This window comes from Oncorhynchus clarkii, chromosome 30 (assembly GCF_045791955.1).
Source record: "Oncorhynchus clarkii lewisi isolate Uvic-CL-2024 chromosome 30, UVic_Ocla_1.0, whole genome shotgun sequence".
NCBI lineage: Eukaryota > Metazoa > Chordata > Actinopteri > Salmoniformes > Salmonidae > Oncorhynchus > Oncorhynchus clarkii.
In genome coordinates, this window is record NC_092176.1 from 30,586,792 (window position 1) to 30,606,620 (window position 19,829).

General features: G+C 43.8%; 1 protein-coding gene across 1 annotated transcript in view; it reads right to left on the reverse strand.

Moving 5' to 3' along the window:
• The window catches only part of LOC139389454 (zinc finger SWIM domain-containing protein 6-like), a 64,108-nt gene that overhangs the window by 24,866 nt on the left and 19,413 nt on the right, over positions 1–19,829 (reverse strand). The window contains exons 2-4 of the mRNA XM_071136222.1: positions 4,178–4,534; positions 3,609–3,757; positions 2,595–2,745 (exon numbers count right to left, since the gene is read on the reverse strand). Of these exons, the coding sequence (XP_070992323.1) occupies positions 2,595–2,745; positions 3,609–3,757; positions 4,178–4,534 (657 nt within the window). The remainder of the gene's footprint in view (positions 1–2,594; positions 2,746–3,608; positions 3,758–4,177; positions 4,535–19,829) is intronic.

The following is a 19,829-nucleotide window of genomic DNA, read 5'->3' on the forward strand; positions in this document are numbered from 1 at the left end:
ATCTCTTTCAATAATGACAGGAATGGAGGTGGTCTTTATCCTAGTGAGATTACTAAGGCGAACACCGCCATGTTTAGTTTTGCCCAACCTAGGTCGAGCCACAGACACGGTCTCAATGGTGATAGCTGAGCTGACTACACTGACTGTGCTAGTGGCAGACTCCACTATGCTGGCAGGCTGGCTAACAGCCTGCTGCCTGGCCTGCACCCTATTTCATTGTGGAGCTAGAGGAGTTAGAGCCCTGTCTTTGTTGGTAGATAAGATGAGAGCACCCCTCCAGCTAGGATGGAGTCCGTCACTCCTCAGCAGGTCAGGCTTGGTCCTGTTTGTGGGTGAGTCCCAGAAAGAGGGCCAATTATCTACAAATTCTATCTTTTGGGAGGGGCAGAAAACAGTTTTCAACCAGCAATTCAGTTGTGAGACTCTGCTGTAGAGCTCATCACTTAATGGGGAAAACCGGTTGAAAGTTTCTGTCGGCTGAATGAGCGACACCGGTTGAGCGTTCCTACAGCATTTCCTTCCAGAAACCGTGAGAAAGTTGTCCGGCTGCGGGGACTGTGCCAGGGGATTTATACTACTATCTGTACCTACTGGTGGCACAGACGCTGTTTCATCCTTTCCTACACTGAAATTACCCTTGCCTAACGATTGCGTCTGAAGCTGGGCTTGTAGCACAGCTATCCTCGCCGTAAGGCATCGTGTTAATGTTACTACTTAGCTTCGGCTGTTGGAGGTCCTGACGAATCGTGTCCAGATAAAGCGTCCGGAGTGAAAAAGTTGGGGGAAAAAAACTAAAATATAAATGGTAGTTAAAAAGTAAAAACCGTAAAGTTGTCAGGTAGCAAAATAGGTTGGCAACAAAACGCACAGCAACTCGAAAACAAGTCTGCAAGTTGTGAATGCCCACTGGAGATGCTTCTTCCTGTTTTAGCTGATAGGAGTGGAACCCGTCAGCTGCAATAGCCCATCCGTGACAAGGACCGATATGTTGTGTGTGTTCTGAGATGCCATTCTGCACACCACTGTTGTACTGCGCCATTATTTGCCTGTTAGCTTGCACGATTCTTGTCATCATCTTCAACCTCTCATCAAAAAGCTGTTTTGTCCACAGGACTGCCGCTGACTGGATGTTTTTTGTTTGTTGCACCATTCTCTGTAAACACTAGACACTGTGCGTGAAAAGCCCAGGAGGCTGGACATTTCTGAGATACTGGAACAGGTGCGCCTGGCACCAACGATCATACCACTCTCAAAGTCACTTAGGTCACTCGTTTTGCCCAATCTAACATTCAATCAAACAGTAACTGAATGCTTCGATATCCGTCTGCCTGCTTTATATAGAAAGCTAAGGCCATGTGGCTCACTGTCCGATCCATTTTCGTAAATGGGGTTGTGTACCTAATAAACTGTCCGGTGAGTATGTGTGTACTCACCGGCCAGGAAACACCCGTGCTTAGGTCTTTTCAACGCAGGTCTGGCCAATCACGTGGACTGGGATATGTTCCGGATAGCCTGAGACAACATTGATGTATACGCTGACTCGGTGAGCGAGTTTATTAGCAAGTGCATCGGTGATGTTGTAACCACGGTGACTATTAAAACCTTCCCTAACTAGAAACCGTGGCAGCATTCGCGCAAAACAAAGCACAAACCGCTACTTTTAATCATGGCAAGGCGACCGGAAACATGACCGAATACAAACAGTGTAGCTATTCCCTCCGCAAGGCAATCAAACAAGCTAAGCGTCAGAATAAAGACAAAGTAGAGTCGCAATTCAACGGCTCAAACAAGAGACACATGTGGCAGGGTCTACAGTCAATCATGGATTACAAAAGTAAACCAGCCCCGTCGCGGACATCAACGTCTTGCTTCCAGACAAATTAAACAACTTCTTTGCTCGCTTTGAGGACAATACAGTGCCACTGACACAGCCCGCGACCAAAACCTGTGGGCTCTCCTTCACCGCAGCCAACGTGAGTAAAACCCTGCCGGCCCAGACGGCATCCCTAGCTGCGTCCTCAGAGCATGCGCGAACCAGCTGGCTGGTGTGTTTACGGACATATTCTGCAGTCTGCTGTGCCCACATGCTTTAAGAGGGCCACCATTGTTCCTGTACCCAAGAAAGCTAAAGTAACTGAGATAAACGACTATCATTAGCATTCACTTCCGTCATCATGAAGTTCTTTGAGACTAGTCAAGGATCATATCACCTCCACCCTACCAGACACCCTAGACCCACTGCAATTTGCTTACCGCCCCAATAGGCCCACAGACGACGCAATCACAATCACATTGCACACTGCCCTATCCCATCTGGACAAGAGGACGTATTGTATGTAAGAATGCTGTTCATCGACTACAGCTCAGCATTTAACACCATAGTACCCTCCAAACTCATCATTAAACTTGAGACCCTGGGTCTCGACCCCATCGTGTGCAACTGGGTCCTGGACTTCCTGACGTGCAACTAGATGCACAAGCATTTCGCTACACTCGCATTAACATCTGCTAACCATGTGTACGTGAACAATAACATTTGATTTGAATGAACTAAATCTGAATTAATTCTGCTGCCCATTGGTGTGTGTGCTCACCTAGTTCATCCCAGAGCTGTCTGTACTTGTCGGTCATGGTGGTGCCCTGCTGTCTCCACAGTGCCAGGCGAGGGTCGGCCATGAACTGTTCTGTGATCAGTGTTAACATCCTGGCACCGTTGGAGTCACGCATACGAAGCATCTCCCTCACCTATGGGACAAGGAGGACAGCATCCGTGTGTGTAAAGGAATCAGAGAGCTTAAAGCAGGCAGATATTAAAACCAGGGGGGGGCAAGGGTGTTAATGGTCAGCCAGTCTTTACATTACGGTCAAGACATTAGCGCTAGGGTTTAGGCTGTGTCCCTAATGGCACCCTATCCCTATGTAATGCACTACTTCTGACCAGAGTCCATAACATATTCATTATGTAATGCACTACTTCTGACCAGAGTCCATAACATATTCATTATGTAATGCACTACTTCTGACCAGAGTCCATAACATATTCATTATGTAATGCACTACTTCTGACCAGAGTCCATAACATATTCATTATGTAATGCACTACTTCTGACCAGAGTCCATAACATATTCATTATGTAATGCACTACTTCTGACCAGATGGGTCCAGATTGAAAGTAGAGAATTGAGTTTCAGGCTAAATATTTGACATTAAGTTAAATCTACACTAGAAGAGCATATGACAATGCAGAAGTTGACACAGCATTTAGTCTTCTCTACACAAGAGGAGTGTAAGTGTACATCAAGGACTAAAAACAATGTCAAACCTCAACAATGGCACTGTTTAATGTACATGCCAACTGCCATGGTAATGGGCCTTCAGACTAACAGAGGCTTTGATTTGAACAGAAACAACTTGGCTGTGGAAATTCCCTGGTAGAAATGCATGCAGCATTTTGATGTTAATGAGTTTGTATATGAAAGGAGTTGTGTTTCAGCTAGTAATACTAGTCGTTTTAAAGTTGTACATAGAGAAGCTGTGAGGAGGAGAGTACTCTGTACCAGACTGAAAATATTCAGTGTCTAAAGGAGGAGGGGGGGGGGGGGGTTACCTTACTGAACAGCAGGTTGAGTTGTTTCCCAGAGCCGTGGTATCCTCCCTGAGAGAGGAAGAGTTTCACCTGCTCCTGGACCTGCTCCTCATCCAAGTGCCAACAGTTCTCATCATCTACACTGGCTCCTGCCGTGGGATCCGGGGCCCCTGCACACAGAGATACGACACGATTTATTAATTGAATAAATAACTCTAAAATAATATATCTACTTCAGGCAACTTGTGGAGCTGGGGAAACCTGAGAGAGGAGTCATATTCCTCTGTATATTATTTATATTGTCTTTCTCTCTGCCTTGTTGGGAAGGGCCTGTGAGTAACCATTTCACCGTCTACATCGCTTGTTCACCAAGCATGTGACAAATACAATCTGATTATATCCCTCCCTCGACCTCTCCCTCCTTTCTAAGGTAAATAAAACCCAGGTCTATAGTGTTGATTAGAGGTGGACAGAGTGTTTCGTTTGCAGGCAGCATCAGACTAATGAGCAGCATTGAGCTGCCTTTACCTTTAGCTCACAATCAATGTCCTCAGTGGGGCCTACGTGCACACACACACACACACACACACCGTGGACCTGGTTGATCTCGGAGTTAGTTGACAGTATCTCATCAGCCAGTTTCTGTGCGGTGGGCAACACCTCCGTATGATGCACTGATATCAGGTACTGGACAAACTTCTGCAGCTGATCTCGGCTCATCTGGAACAGCGTCTCTGAGATGGGCAGGTGCAGTTTGACCTGATCGGGCTTCCGTACGCGGTACAGGGCCAGCGCTACAACGTGGGCGCAGTAGAAGATGTCCTTGTTGCCGCAGCTACAGGTTACTGCGGTGATCTTACAGCGGTCGAAGCTGACGCTCACGCTGCAGATTATCTCAGGCTGAGAGGACGTGGCCGGGTCTGTTACCGTGCCACTCAGATGAAACCCTGGGAAGGAAACAAAAAGAGTGAGTTTTAACAAGCCTTTATTGTACAAGCCTTCAACGTGGCATCAACTATAAAATAAAGGTGAAGGAGGGAGAGAAAGAGAACAGAGGAGAGAGGGAGGATTGAGAGGGTGAGAAAGAGGGAGGATATAGAGGGAGAGAGGATACAGAGGGAGAGAAAAAGGAGAGGGAGGACACAGAGGGAGAGAAAGAGGGAGGAAGAGAAAGAGGAGAGGGAGGATATAGAGGGAGAGAAAGAGGGAGGGAGGATATAGAGGGAGAGAAAGAGGGAGGGAGGATATAGAGGGAGAGAAAGAGGGAGGGAGGATATAGAGTGAGAGGGAGGATATAGAGGGAGAGAAAGAGGGAAAGAGGAAAGAGGGAGAATATAGAGGAAGGGAGGATATGGAGGGAGAGAAAGAGGAGAGAGGGAGGATATAGAGGGAGAGAGGATAGAGGGAGAGAAAAAGGAGGGAGGATATAGAGGGAGGATATAGGGGAGCGAAAGAGGAAGAAAGGAGGGAGAGAGGATAGAGGGAGAGAAAGAGGAGAGGGAGGATAGAGGGATAGAAAGGGGAGAGAGGGAGGATATAGAGGGAGAGACGATACAGAGGGAGAGAAAGAAGAGAGGGAGGATACAGAGGGAGAGAAAGAGGGAGGGGGAGGATAGAGGGAGAGACAGAGGAGAGAGGGAGGAAATAGAGGGAGAGACAGAGGAGAGAGGGAGGAAATAGAGGGAGAGACGGAGGAAATAGAGGGAGAGACAGAGGAGAGAGGGAGGAAATAGAGGGAGAGAGAGGAGAGAGGGAGGAAATAGAGGGAGAGAGAGGAGAGAGGGAGGATATACATGTTTTACCCCTTTATGTAATCTTTATTTAACTAGGCAAGTCAGTTAAGAACACATTCTTATTTTCAATGACGGCCTAGGAACGGTGGTTTAACTGCCTCGTTCAGGGGTAGAAAGACAGATATTCACATTGTCAGCTCGGGGGATCCAATCTTGCAAACTTACAGTTAACTAGTCCAACGCAATAACGACCTGCCTCTCTCTCATTGCACTCCACAGGGAGACTGCCTGTTACGCAAATGCGGTAAGCCAAGGTAAGTTGCTAGCTAGCATTAAAGTTATCTTGTAAAAAACAATCAATCATAATCACTAGTTAACTACACATGGTTGATGATATTACTAGATATTATCTAGCATGTCCTGTGTTGCATATAATCTGACTGAGCATACAAGCATACAAGTATCTAAGTATCTGACTGAGCGGTGGTAGGCAGAAGCAGGTGTGTAGACATTCATTCAAACAGCACTTTATTGCGTTTTGCCAGCAGCTCTTCGTTGTGCGTCAAGCATTGCGCTGTTTATGACTTCAAACCTATCAACTCCCGAGATGAGGCTGGTGTAACCAAAGTGAAATGGCTGGCTAGTTAGCACGCTAATAGCGTTTCAAACTTCACTCGCTCTGAGCCTTGGGGTGGTTGTTTCCCTTGCTCTGCATGGGTAACGCTTCGATGTGGTGGCTGTTGTCGTTGTGTTGCTGGTTCGAGCCCAGGGAGGAGCGAGGAGAGGGACGGAAGCTATACTGTTACACTGGCAATACTAAAAGTGCCTATAAGAACATCCAATAGTCAAAGGTTAATGAAATACAAATGGTATAGAGGGAAATGGTCCTATAATAACTACAACCTAAAACTTCTTACTTGGGAATATTGAAGACTCATGTTAAAAGGAACCACCAGCTTTCATATGTTCTCATGTTCTGAGCAAGGAACTGAAACGTTAGCTTTCTTACATGGCACATATTGCACTTTTACTTTCTTCTCCAACACTTTGTTTTTGCATTATTTAAACCAAATTGAACATGTTTCATTATCTGCTTGAGGCTAAATTGATTTTATTGATGTATTATATTAAGTTAAAATAAGTGTTCATACAGTATTGTTGTAATTGTCATTATTACAAATACATTTTTATTTATTATTATTATAAAAATAAATTAATTTAAAAACGGTCGATTAAATCGGTATTGGCTTTTTTGGTCCTCCAATAATCGGTATCGGTGTTGAAAAATCATAAAATCGGTCGACCTCTAGAGGACATAGAAGCCCAAACCTCTAAAACCTTTAAACAACATACACAAAAACATCAGGCATGGGAGATGTATATTAAATCAAACAATTCATTACAAAGCCATGTCCTCTCAATAAAGGCATACCATGTGTAATGGTAGACCTTCATAAACCTTATGAAAGAGGTGCAAAGATATATTCCATATATAACATCAAATTATGACCACATTGAATAAAGAGCAAAGTCCTGTGGCACGGAATCAAATCAACGGAAACAGAGACTGCTGGTTGGGTCAGCAATGATAGCAAGACAGATACTGTGTGTTAAGAGTGAATAATAGAGCTGGCTCATTTTAATAGTGTTTGATCTCCTGAGCTCTGCATTTCCAGAGGCGGGGGGGTTACTATGCATCTATGAATATGCATGAGAAGGGCGGGGCTGCAAGTGCCAGTCTAGAACACACACTGATGAGCATATGAAAGAGACCCAGCCAGCGTGAGATCATGCATTTATTAATATTGGGGAGGGGCCAGGGAGACAGAGTGTGTTATTAATTAATTTATGCACTGAGGAGAGAGTTAGAGAGATAAAGATGAAAACGTATCGGGGCCAAGTGGAGACATGCATGTATAAATCCACTTATCAAAGATCTGAGAGTGCTGTGATTTCAGGCGTGTATTAACAGGGATATCTAAGCTGCCACAGCTACTCCACATGGGGCCTGTGTGTGTGTGTGTGTGTGTGTGTGTGTGTGTGTGTGTGTGTGTGTGTGTGTGTGTGTGTGTGTGTGTGTGTGTGTGTCAAAAACAGGTTCAGTGTGTGTTCTCCAGCCTTTCCCAGTCCAACGAGTTGAATAACAGAACATCAGAAACATGCGGCTCAAAGACAACTTGGTAACTCTGATACACCCCTTTGGAAATGTAACACCTACTGTAATTTATCTTTAGCAGACCAGAAATCCACAACAGGCTGAATAGGAATAAAAAGTCAAACAAAAAGTTAAGAAGAATACAAAACGTATGCCAATCTCTTACAAGCAGATAAATTCCATAACATAACAAACACCAAGGTCTATCCCATTAAGACTGCTGCCGGGGCCCTTTAGTGGGTCCTCCCTCCTTTTCCTTCCCTTTCTCCATCCATCTTAGTTATCGCCCTCTCTGTTTGACAGATGGGTCAGTAATGACCTTTCTTCTTTCTCTCCTGTACATCGGTTTGGCCACCACAAACTAGTCCCACGTGAAAAATGCACTTTTAATTTAGCTAATTGCTGAGCACAGGAATATAACTATTTACACACCCTTCTCTCCCTCTTCTTCCCGTCTGCTGGTTGGTATGAAATCTTCAGTATCTCATGTGCTAGCTATTAGACTGTGTTCCCCTCCCTGCCCCCCTCAGCCCCCTCCCAAAGTGCAGCTAAGGGCTGCTGTGTGTTGGAGAGGCCAGGGCAGACATTTTTAGAACAAGGCCTGTGTGAGGTTGCCCTAGAAACACCCTCATGACCACTCTGGTGAAATCACACTTGGCTTCGAGAGAGAAACATAGAGCGTGAAAGCGAGAAAAACGCAAGAAGTAGAGAGTGTGTATGTGTGTAAATGCACAAGGGCCCCCAGACCACCCATACACTTGGGGGCCCACATCAAAGGACTAGCCCAGATACTCCCTCTGCGCTTTGGAAACTGCATGAGTGGTGATAAGCCAGCAAGCTCTCTTGACCAGCTACAAGCCCTCCTTCCTCACATTCAACAACATGGGGCCCCCAAAATACCAAACCCCTGCTCTCATTTCAGGGAGAAGGAGAGGCCACAGCCCCTCCAAAATTAACCCATGCAGACCCACAGGAGCAAGAATGTAGCCTTTATATATGGGGTCTTATAATAAAATTGGGTTGAGCATTCCCACATTAAGAGACCTAGTCGAGGCTGGAAGGCTGCTTGCCTAAGCACAAAAGCTCTCAGTGTGCAACCATCCACTAGGATAAATTAGATTGGGGAAATATATGTGTGATGCTCAATCAAATTAAGATTCCAAGTCGATGGAGAAAATTCAGCCACAGGGGCGGTTGGCTCATTAACATTATTTGCAGAATTGGTTAGAGTGAATGTCACTTTAAATCTAATATGACACAGTCGTGTGTGTGTGTGTGTGTGTGTGTGTCTTTTTCCTCAATTGGATTTGCTCAACTCCTGTGTCCTCTCTCCTCCGTCTTCTCTGGCCTCCTTTAAAAAAAAAGGTCAAAGGTAATCGACGAGAGGAGAGGGAAAGTGGTAGAAAATATGCTTGTATGAAATGAGACTCTCCTTCCCAATCGCGCGGCATCATGCCAATGATGTTTACAGGGTGGAATCCAAAGTATAAAAGATGATAACTATTTTGCTAGTAGTTGTGTATCGTAAGTGGTGTATCGTTTAAACGTTTGCATGCTTTTCTCCGAAGAAAACAATAGCTGGTTCAAATGGGGTGTGGCAGATTTCAAAACTCTTCCGCAAAAATTTCAGAAAGGATACACTTGTGCTTCCTCACCCAAAGGAGGCTATCGAGGAGGGGAGGACCGTCTGTTGCCTACTAATGAATTCTCCTCAACCACTTAGAGACAGAGGAGAGAAGACAGAACAGAGAGGACGGAGGAGAGACGGCAGATTTGTCCAAATAAGAAAAGGCCTGTGTGTGAAAGAAAGAAAGATGTAGGCCTATATAGACAAGGATAGAGAGAAGACAAGAGAAGCGAGGCTTTAGCTTTGACATTTAATCACATTACCACATGAGCAACAGACAGACAGGGAACAGCTCAATCCAGGTCTGTACCAAAGCAAGCCAGAGCCCAGGTCCATTTCAGCTCAGTAGAAGACCGCAGTAGAAGGGGAATGGATCCTATGTTAGTCAGAGGAATCCTCCAGTATACCTAAAAAAGCACAGAGCTCGTTTGGAATTCCATATGGTCTGAATCAGAGGACCTGAGAGGAGATCTGACCAGCATGTGAAGAATGGTGCTCTACTGCAGGAGAGGAGAGAAGGTGGGGTGGAACCAGAGACGGGATGAATATCCCTATGGGCCCTGGTCAAAAGTAGTGCACTAGATAGGGAACAGGGCGATATTTGGGATGGACAATTGGAGGTCTAGGGGGAAACTAAGAACCCTTTGAAAAGTGAGTGAGCAATCTGTTCAGCCCTTAGGCCTATATTAGTGATGTCATTATCTAAAACAACCTCCGAAGGGCTGGCTGTATAACTCCAGAGGAAATCTGAGAAGGAAAGATTCAGAGGTTTTAGTGTGTGTACACCTCAGTCTTACTGGGAGTGGAGGGGCTTATGTGTATTCCAGTGGTGGCTGCTGAGGGGAGGACGGCACATAATAATGGCCAGAACGGCACAAATGGAATGGCATGCATTTGATGTATTTGATACTCTTCCACTGATTCCCCTCCAGTCATTACCACGAGCCCCAATGAAGGTGCCACCAACCTGTGGTGTATTCCCATGTGAGAGAGAGCCAGAGAATGAGAGTGGTCCTATAAGGATGCCCTCATACAGAGACCATAAACACTGATCAATACATTTACACAAGGGACGCTGCTTTAGGAGTGCTGTAGTGTGTGCGTGTGTGGTCTAGGTGAGGGTCAAGCTGAAATAGCACAGCTGAGCACCAAGGGTGGCCATGTTTGTGCTATGACCTCTCTGAAACATCAAAGGCCTCGTCCTCCACAGGAGCAGTCACACCAACCAGAGCCAGCTGTAGCCTAGAAAATTAACCTTTTTCTGATTTTTTACATTCTATGAATTTCAATTCCATTCTACATGTGAATTTGACAGCAAATGTGCATATTGATCATCAGGAGGGTGTGTGTGTGTGTGTGTGTGTGTGTGTGTGTGTGTGTGTGTGTGTGTGTGTGTGTGTGGAGGTGTCATCCTGCGGCTACTTAAATGACAGTCGACTCTGGTCTAGCCGGGTGAAGCAGGCACGCGATCCATCAGGAATGACTTGCAATTTCCAAACTATCACTTACAAAATGGAGTCTAATTTTGTTGGATTGGACAGTCAGACCCAGTCTGTTTTACTGGCCTGTTGAGTGATTCTGGAGCTTGGCAGAGGACGGCTGTCTGACTAGCCGTGAGACATTCAACTGAATTATTTGGACAGCAGGGTTTTAGCAAGCCTCTTTGAAACCACATGCCTGCTTTGGACGCTCGGTCTATACATCCGTCACAACCATGTGAAGAGTTATGGGGGAATTAGAGATGTATGGAAATTAGCATGTGTAATTACCAAGAAAAGTCCCTCAAGAGAGTCTCTTGGCTGAAGATGAACGCAAGTGGTTGGTGTTTGTGTGTGTGTGTGTGTAAGTGTGTCTGAAGATGAATGTACTGAGGATCCATTGAAAAGCCATTGTCAGCTCTTTAAAGCAGGCTAAGTGTGTTTGTAAGGACAAGCCTCTACATCAGGAGGGGGATTACAGACAGTGACACATGAGGCTAGACCTAAACAGCTACAATGTCACGAGACTGGTACAAATCCAAACACAAAAGAAACACATGAAAAACATGGTTGGGTTTTGATGACGATGGCCAAGGGAAATCTGAATGTGCTTCTCACACACCTTCGAACAGAGAATCAGAGGGGAAGTAAAGAGAGAGTGTGTGTGTTAGGGGCGACTAGTCAGGAAGTAACCTTCCCTTTGCCCCTCCCATTCCGTTGGAAAAATCATCTGACAGGCTAGACTCCCCCAAGCACGCACACACAAAAAAATTCTCTAAACCCTATCAAGGATAGTAAAACCAAACACACACACCTACCTGACTACTAAAGTATGCTTCCTACTCCCACAAACACAGCCCCTCTTTCTTTCTCCCTCCCCCCAACAGTCACTCAGTGCTGCCTAGCCCTAAACTGACCTGCTGTGTGTGTGCTGACGTCACACACCAGACAAGAGGCACCACTCCAGACACACACATATAACGGCCTTAGACGAGGGGGAAGCAGCATTCCAACACTGTGTTCACAAACACACAGGAAGCACTCAGCTGTAGCAAAGGGTGAGGGATGGTGGGATTTCCTCTGAGCTCTTCCCCTTTCTGCTCCAGCCAGCCACAGTTTGTGTAAAGCACCCCTGCCAGTTCGGACTTAACCCCTCCCTTCCTGGAGTCACCCAGGTAATTTACCAGCATCTAGAGTGTTCTAATTCTGATTTACCAACGCCACAACCCCCACGCCGCACACACACAAGCAGCCCACAGTCCAAGATAACGATGGCTAAAAGCACACACACACATTTAACAACTAGCAAAAAATATATATTTGACCTTTATTTAACTAGGCACGTCAGTTAAGAACAAATTCTTATTTTCAAATGATGGCCTAGGAACAGTGGGTTAACTGCCTTGTTCAGGGGCAGAACAACAGATTTTTACCTTGTCAGCTCGGGATTCAATCTTGCAACCTTTCGCTTACTAGTCCAACGCTCTAACCACTAGGCTACCTGCCGCCCCAATTCAGAATGCATGGGTGAGAGAAGGAGTGGGGATACCTTGGAACACACAAGCATGGCACCCCCTCGTCCTGTCACGCAGAGAGAAAAATGAAACAGATAATGGCAGCTTGGAAGACAACCCCACGAACCGCAATATCTTTGTTTGGCATTTTGCATTCACTGTAGTAGTGCGTTTCCTGCTTACTGTCCTGAGAGCCCATATCAATAAGACTACACCTCTCAAACTCCCACGCTACTCAAACATTACTCCTATCATCTCTTGGTTTGCAGTCACAGAATGAATATCCATTTATGAATGACATGGTTTCAAGTGGTAGCCTATACACAATTCCTAATTCAAAAGACAAAGAAGGCTGCAGAGAGCTCAGAAGCACAACGTCCCATACACTAATTCCATCACTGCTCCAGGAGCTGATTATCTCCCATACGAATCACAAAGGCATGTGACCGCACATACGGTGGGAGACACGCGTATCACTACGCCGTCTTACCTTTACATTTAGGCGACTTCACATAGACCTACACTGAGCCCGGTTGCTCAAATGACTCCCTATTCAGTGCACTACTTTCGACCAAAGCCACTGGGGAATATGTTCAGGATAGGGTGTTATTTGAGCTCGTCTTTGTCCTTCCTGAACCTGCCTTTGTCTAGCTATGTATCCCAGAGTGGGCCGTGCGGCGCTGAACCTGTACCATGTCAGAGGTAATACATCAGACATGACATCTTCTACCCCCAAACAGAGATGACAAGTGTCATTCTTCACACTAACCACACCGGACAAAGCCAGGAACAGGAGGAAAGATGGAATGGAGGAGGGGATGGGGGGGTGCTCACGTTTAATATCACTTGACACGCGTCATCTAGCATCTCTCAGCCCTCCGCTGAGGCTGTGTAAAAGCCTCAGCCGTCATACACACACATCAAACAAAGACCAAAACAAACATCTCACGAGCCCAGCGTTGCTATCGACAGATACTGAGGAGGAGAAGAGAGAGAAATACAGTTCTATTCACCTGCCTGTAAATACTGTGGTCGAAACTCCTGCCTGTAGGCAATTCCTGTAAATACTGTGGTCGAAACTCCTGCCTGTAGGCAATTCCTGTAAATACTGTGGTCGAAACTCCTGCCTGTAGGCAATTCCTGTAAATACTGTGGTCGAAACTCCTGCCTGTAGACAATTCCTGTAAATCCTGTGGTCGAAACTCCTGCCTGTAGGCAATTCCTGTAAATACTGTGGTCGAAACTCCTGCCTGTAGGCAATTCCTGTAAATACTGTGGTCGAAACTCCTGCCTGTAGGCAATTCCTGTAAATACTGTGGTCGAAACTCCTGCCTGTAGGCAATTCCTGTACATATTGACATTGAGGTTAAGGATATTCTCTCATGGGCAGGCTATCAATGGATAGCTAACATTGTCTCTTAACGCTGTGCGCATCTGACATTATATAGTACCACTTTTCTTATCTCACACAAACACATGGAGGCAAAGAGTGGGCCTACTGAATGCGTCGATGACTTGCCTAAGAGCGGTTACTAGAATAGGGAACTGAGTCCTCCGAATAGGTCTGTGGATACTTTAGGTTTCGTCTCTCCAGCTAAACGCAGACAGCTGATCTTATCAAAACCCTTTCAGAACCCTATTCCGGTGAAATGGCTCTCATTGCATGTAAATAACTACCCTTTATTGATGGATGATTGAGAGAAATTGCCCACTACTAGAGAGAAGGGAATATTTCCCCTAGAGCTCTTTGTTGACATGGGAGTAGCCATGATAATGCTGGCTGGTTGTCTAAGTGATCCCCCACAGGGAGTGGTATTTGACCATCACCAGGTAGGCAGCCACAACACACCGTCTGGCAGGTCAGCCCACCAATGATTCACAAGTCTAGCTGGTGTCTATTCTATTCAATTCCATTATATTACATTAGACAACACAAGGCTATGTTATTGAATGCTTGAATCAACACCATCTGTAAATATGCTACCTCTGACTAATCATATTAATGAAATGTTTCATCTGTTGTGTGTTTGGAGATCGTCATTAGTTCCATTTGAGATGATACAGTGGATACACAGGGCAGGGATTGGGTGGGGTTGAGAGATCCCCCTCCCAGCTGATCAAGATGGCATCCATCCTTGAATTAGGTCAATGAGTTTGTCAAAATGAGAGAGCGAGCGAGATCTCTGGACTAATGGGGTTATGGGAGCAGAACCAAGCAGCTGGTTTAAGCAGAGTTCATCATATTCATCACATTGGTTAGACAGCTAATTACAGATACAGGCCAATACAATACACTTACATGTGGAAACACACACACACTAAGGCTGGGCGATATGGCCTAAAAATCATGGGGGTTCAAAATATGCATCTCGATTTTTGGGCCATATATCTAAAAGGAGCTTTGTTGTACATCTAACTTTAGAGTCTAAGCTGGGGGGGGGGGGGGGGGGGTCTGCTCAGCTAGCATATAGAAGCATTTATACTGCCTTCAGAATATATTCACACCCTGAATTTGAAATTGATTCAATTGATATGTTTTGGCCACTGGCCTACACACAATACCCCATAATGTCAAAGTGGAAGTATGTTTCTAGATTTTTTTTTACTAATGATTTAAAAATGCATCAATAGGTATTCAACCCCTTTGTTATGGCAAGCCTAAATTTGCTTAACTGTGTGCAATAATAGTGTTTAACATGATTTTTTAATGACTACCTCATCTCTGTACCCAAAACATACAATTATCTGTAATGTCCCCCAGTTGCGTAGTGAATTTCAAACACAGATTAAACCACAAAGACCAGGGATGTTTCTCAATGCATTGCAAAGGGCACCTCTTATTGGTAGATAAACAAAAGCAGACAATGAATATCCCTTTAAGCATGGTGAAGTTATTAATTACACTTTGGATGGTGCATCAACACACCCAGTCACTACAAAGATACAGGCGTCCTTCCAACTCAGATTTCACCATGAGGCCAATGGTGACTTTAAAACAGTTAAAATTCAACAGCTGTGATAGGAGAAAACTGAGGATGGATCAACCACATTGTAGTTACTCCACAATACTAACCTAAATGACAGAGTGAAAAGGAAGCCTGTACATAATAAAATATTCCAAAACATGCATCCTGTTTGCAAAATGGGACTAAAGTAATACTGAAAAAAATATGGCAAAGCAATTTTTGTCCTGAATACAAAGTGTTATGTTTGGGGCAAATACAACACATTACTGAGTATCGCTCTCCATATTTGAAAGCATAGTCGTGGCTGCATCAAGTTATGGGAATGCTTGTAATCATTAAGCACTGGTGAGTTTTTCAGGATAAAAAAATAAAACAGAATAGTGCTAACCACTGTCAAAATCCTAGAGGAAAACATTGTTCAGTCGGCTTTTCACCAGACACTGGGAGATTAATTCACCTTTCAGCAGGACAATGTACTAAAAACACAGGAAGTTTATTTTAAAGTGTCTGTCCTATTTCTGAGAGATATAAGATCAGGATTTATTTTTTTAAATGGACACATATTTGACCCCTTTTAGGCACTACTTCCATATTTAACAGGTACCAGACTACCTTCAGGCGAGTCTTGTGGGTGTCCTAGAGCAAAACAAGCAAAATGTACATTCCATATAGGGGCCATAGTTTGTAGGTCAAACCGTACATACATTTTCGTGAGAAGAGCGATTTTTTCTGACACACTACTGTAGCTCTGCCACCTTTCATCGCAGATGCAGAAGGCCAAAGTCTTGCTTAATTAAAGCTACCCCCTACTTTTTTCAATTCCCGCCTGAAGACATACCCAAATCTAACTGCCTGTAGCTCAGGCACAGAACCAAGGATATGCATATTCTTGGTACCATTTGAAAGAAAACACTCTGAAGTTTGTGTAAATGTGAATTGAATGTAGGAGAATATAACACAATAGATATGGTTTAGATAATACAATGGAAAAAAAACATATGTTTATTTTTATTGTTGTATCATCAGCTTTAAAATGAACAAGATAAAACAAACATTCATATAGGATGATGGGGACAATTTCAGTGAAAAACATAAGAGGGCAACAGTACTTGTGCAACGTTTCAGAATGATAACTTCCAAAATGAGTGTGCTACATGACATTTATCATGAAGTCACCCAGGTGTCCCACACAAGTAGCCCAAATGTACCCAAGTGGCCAAATTGGTGAAGTTATACATTTTGAATGGAACAACTATATACAAAATACCAAAATGGTATTCTAACACACCCCCCCCCCAAAAAAAAAATGAGAAAAAAAACATGGGAAAAAAAAAATATACATTTACAAAATAACACTTTCAATATTTGGAAGACCCTCAGTCCTCTACACAATATTATGCTGCTGATGCCAGGTGCCATAGCACATCCATGCCTGCAGAAATACATTTGGGCAGATGAACACCACTTGTGGCAGGAGCTGGATGAACCAGCTTCAGTGGGGGATGGACACCTTGGCACTGGGGGCTCCCATTCGGAGTCAGTGTCACTGAAAGAAAATGTTCAGTTAGAATAGTTTCACATATGAGCCCTGTATCAACAGGTATAATAAACAGATATATAGAGTACAGGGAACACAAGGTTGAATATATTATTATAGACCTGCTAGATCTACTGTCTCATTTATATTATGACATTTCAGCTAGATCTACTGTTTCTATTATATTATGACAGACCAGCTAGATCTACTGTCTTTATTATATTACAACAGACCAGCTGTATCTACTGTCTCCATTTCACTTTGGCCATTGTTGTGGGCCTGCCCTCCCCTCAACAGCCTCAAATAGACTATTTCATTTCACATATAATATTTTAATATTATTAATTTCAAACAACGGCATTAGCATGAGAAGAACTTACCAGTCCAAAACGATGTCCTCTCTGTTCAAAAAATATTCCTCCATTTGGGAATCGCTAAATGAATCGCCCTCAATCAATTTCTTCTAAAATTGTGGGTACATCTGTATATCTAGACTTAGATTTAGCTTTCCCTGACTTAGTCGCCATACTGATTGATATACAAACAGCTGAAAATGCGCTTTACCAAAACAATGCTGTGCGCAACATGCGTGGCTCCTTCCGGTATGACTCGTCAATGGCGAATTAACCTCTTTACGCCGGAGTTTACTACATGGGTTGGTCTTCCAACACATAAACATTACATATTGCCGTTTACCTCAGCTCATTGGCTATCTACCCAGCTAGATTTCAAGACGATCAGTGGTCATTGGGTTAAAATACAGTCAAATCAACGAAACAGCGGGCAAATCATTGGTGCACAATGATGTCATTACTTGTCAAATCGGGTTTCTTTCAGTCAATACGTCCTGCGAAATGACCCATCAGGTTTGCTTGTGTTACAAACAAACCAGTTGATTGCAATGAAACCAAACATGACTGGAAAAGTCACATTTTGTGTGTGTATTTACCTCGAATGTGTCGTCGAAAATGGAATGAGACGGAATTCACGACACAAGCGGTTCACAAAATGTTGTGTTAGGCTATAAAAATGTATTTTATCAAACAAAAGACCATTCATTGTGTAACATGGGCATTGGGATTGCAAACAGAGGAAGATCGTCAAAAGTAAACCATTTATTTTATTGCAGTTTGTGATTTTGTTACGCCTGTCCTGGTTGAAATAGTTTTTTTTTTTATGGGGCTCTATCCTCAGATAATCGCATTGTATTCTTTCGCAGTAAATCCTTTTTTAAATCTGACAACGCAGTTGGATTAGCAAGATTCTAGGCTTTCGAAACATGTGAGACACTTGTATTTTCATTCATGTTTAATATGACTATTTATGTAGCGATCACCGTATGTTGTCGAATTTCATCCCGCTACCTACCGGGTTCGGTGCGCAGAGGTTAAACAGATAGATTTTCTATGTTTTTTTTTTAAATTATGCAATTAGATTTCCGTGGGGCTGTGGAAATGGACTCAAGAGGGCGTAAAAGGTCAAATACACAGCATTTCAAACAGTCAGCAATAATATAATGAATTCAGAGTTCGTGAAATTATACTGAGGCTGAATATAAACCTTCCACAACCTGCTTTTTTGCAATTCACACTAATCTGGCTTTCAAGTCGGTCTATAAAAATGCCCTTTGCTACAAATTTAACCAGAACCATGCATAATACACATTCACTATTGACAAACCTCTTATAGCAGGCATTATTGAAAATGAACACAGGCCTTTTAAACAATCTCTCAAGCACCACATGCTAGTGAGTAGCCAGCTATGTTTTTATATTTCAAGTTTAGCCAACTTGGATCTGCTAGCTAACATAGTAGAACAGTTGAACTGTTACGAACACACCCTTCTGTCCATCTCCAACTTTTAACAGCATGTTCAATTTGTTCAGATGTTGAAATCAAGTGGCTTACCTTACTTCTCAGAATGAGAACGAGTTGCCAATTCCTTTTAATAAATTGTGTTTTATGATTATTGCACATTTATAAAACACAAACTAGAAAGCTAGTATAACATTCTTTGGCTAAAATCTTGCAGCGGTATGTGCACACGACAAACTGAACATTTCTTTTCCAGAATCAATTCCAGATCAATGACTTGACAAATCTAGATACCGCCCAAGTTTAACAGGCCTTCCCTCATACCCGGATTTAAGGTATTACCAGCATAGCACACAAGGGGCTGCTAAACACACCAGAAAAGCACATCTTTTACCAGAATGCTAAAAGAATTAGCACAAAGTAATAGCGAAATCACATCAACAATGTTAGCTAATTGCTTACTTTTTTATTTTATTTAACCAGGTAGGCTAGTTGAAAACAAGTTCTCATTTGCAACTGCGACCTGGCCAAGATAAAGCAAAGCAGTTTGACACATACAACAAAAGAGAGTTACACATGAAACAAACAAACGTACAGTCAATAATACAGTAGAAAAAGTCTATATACAGTATGTGCAAAGGAGCTAGGATAAGGGACGTAAGGCACTGGTGACCAGTGAGCTGAGTTAGGGCGGGGCTTTACCTAGCAGAGACTTGTAGATGACCTGGAGCCAGGGGGTTTGGCGATGAGTATGAAGCGAGGGCCAGCCAACGACAGCATACAGGTCGCAGTGGTAGGTGTTGTATGGGGCTTTGGTGAGAAAACGGATGGCACTGAGATAGACTGCATCCAATTTGTTGCATAGACTGTGGGAGGCTATTTTGTAAATGACATCGCCAAAGTCGAGGATCGGTAGGATGTCAGTTTTATGGGGGTATGTTTGGCAGCATGAGTGAAGGATGCTTTGTTGCGAAGCCGATTCCAGATTCAATTTTGGATTGGAGATGCTTAATGTGCGTCTGGAAGGAGAGTTTACAGTCTAACCAGACACCTAGGTATCTGTAGTTGTCCACATATTCTAAATCAGAACCGTCCGGAGTAGTGATGCTGGACAGGCGGGCAAGGTGCAGGCAGCAATCGATTGAAGAGCATGCATTTAGTTTTACTTGCATTTAAGAGCAGTTGGAGGCCACGGAAGGAGAGGTTTGTTAACACAGTGTCCAATGGTGTCAGAATGGTGTTGTCTGCGTGGAGGTGAATCAGAGACTCACCAGCAGCAAGAGCAACATCATTAAAGTATACAGAGAAAAGAGTCAGCCCAAGAATTGAACCCTGTGGCACCCCTATAGAGACTGCCAGAAGACAACAGGCTCTTCGATTTGACACACTGAACTCTATCAGAGAAGTAGTTGGTAAA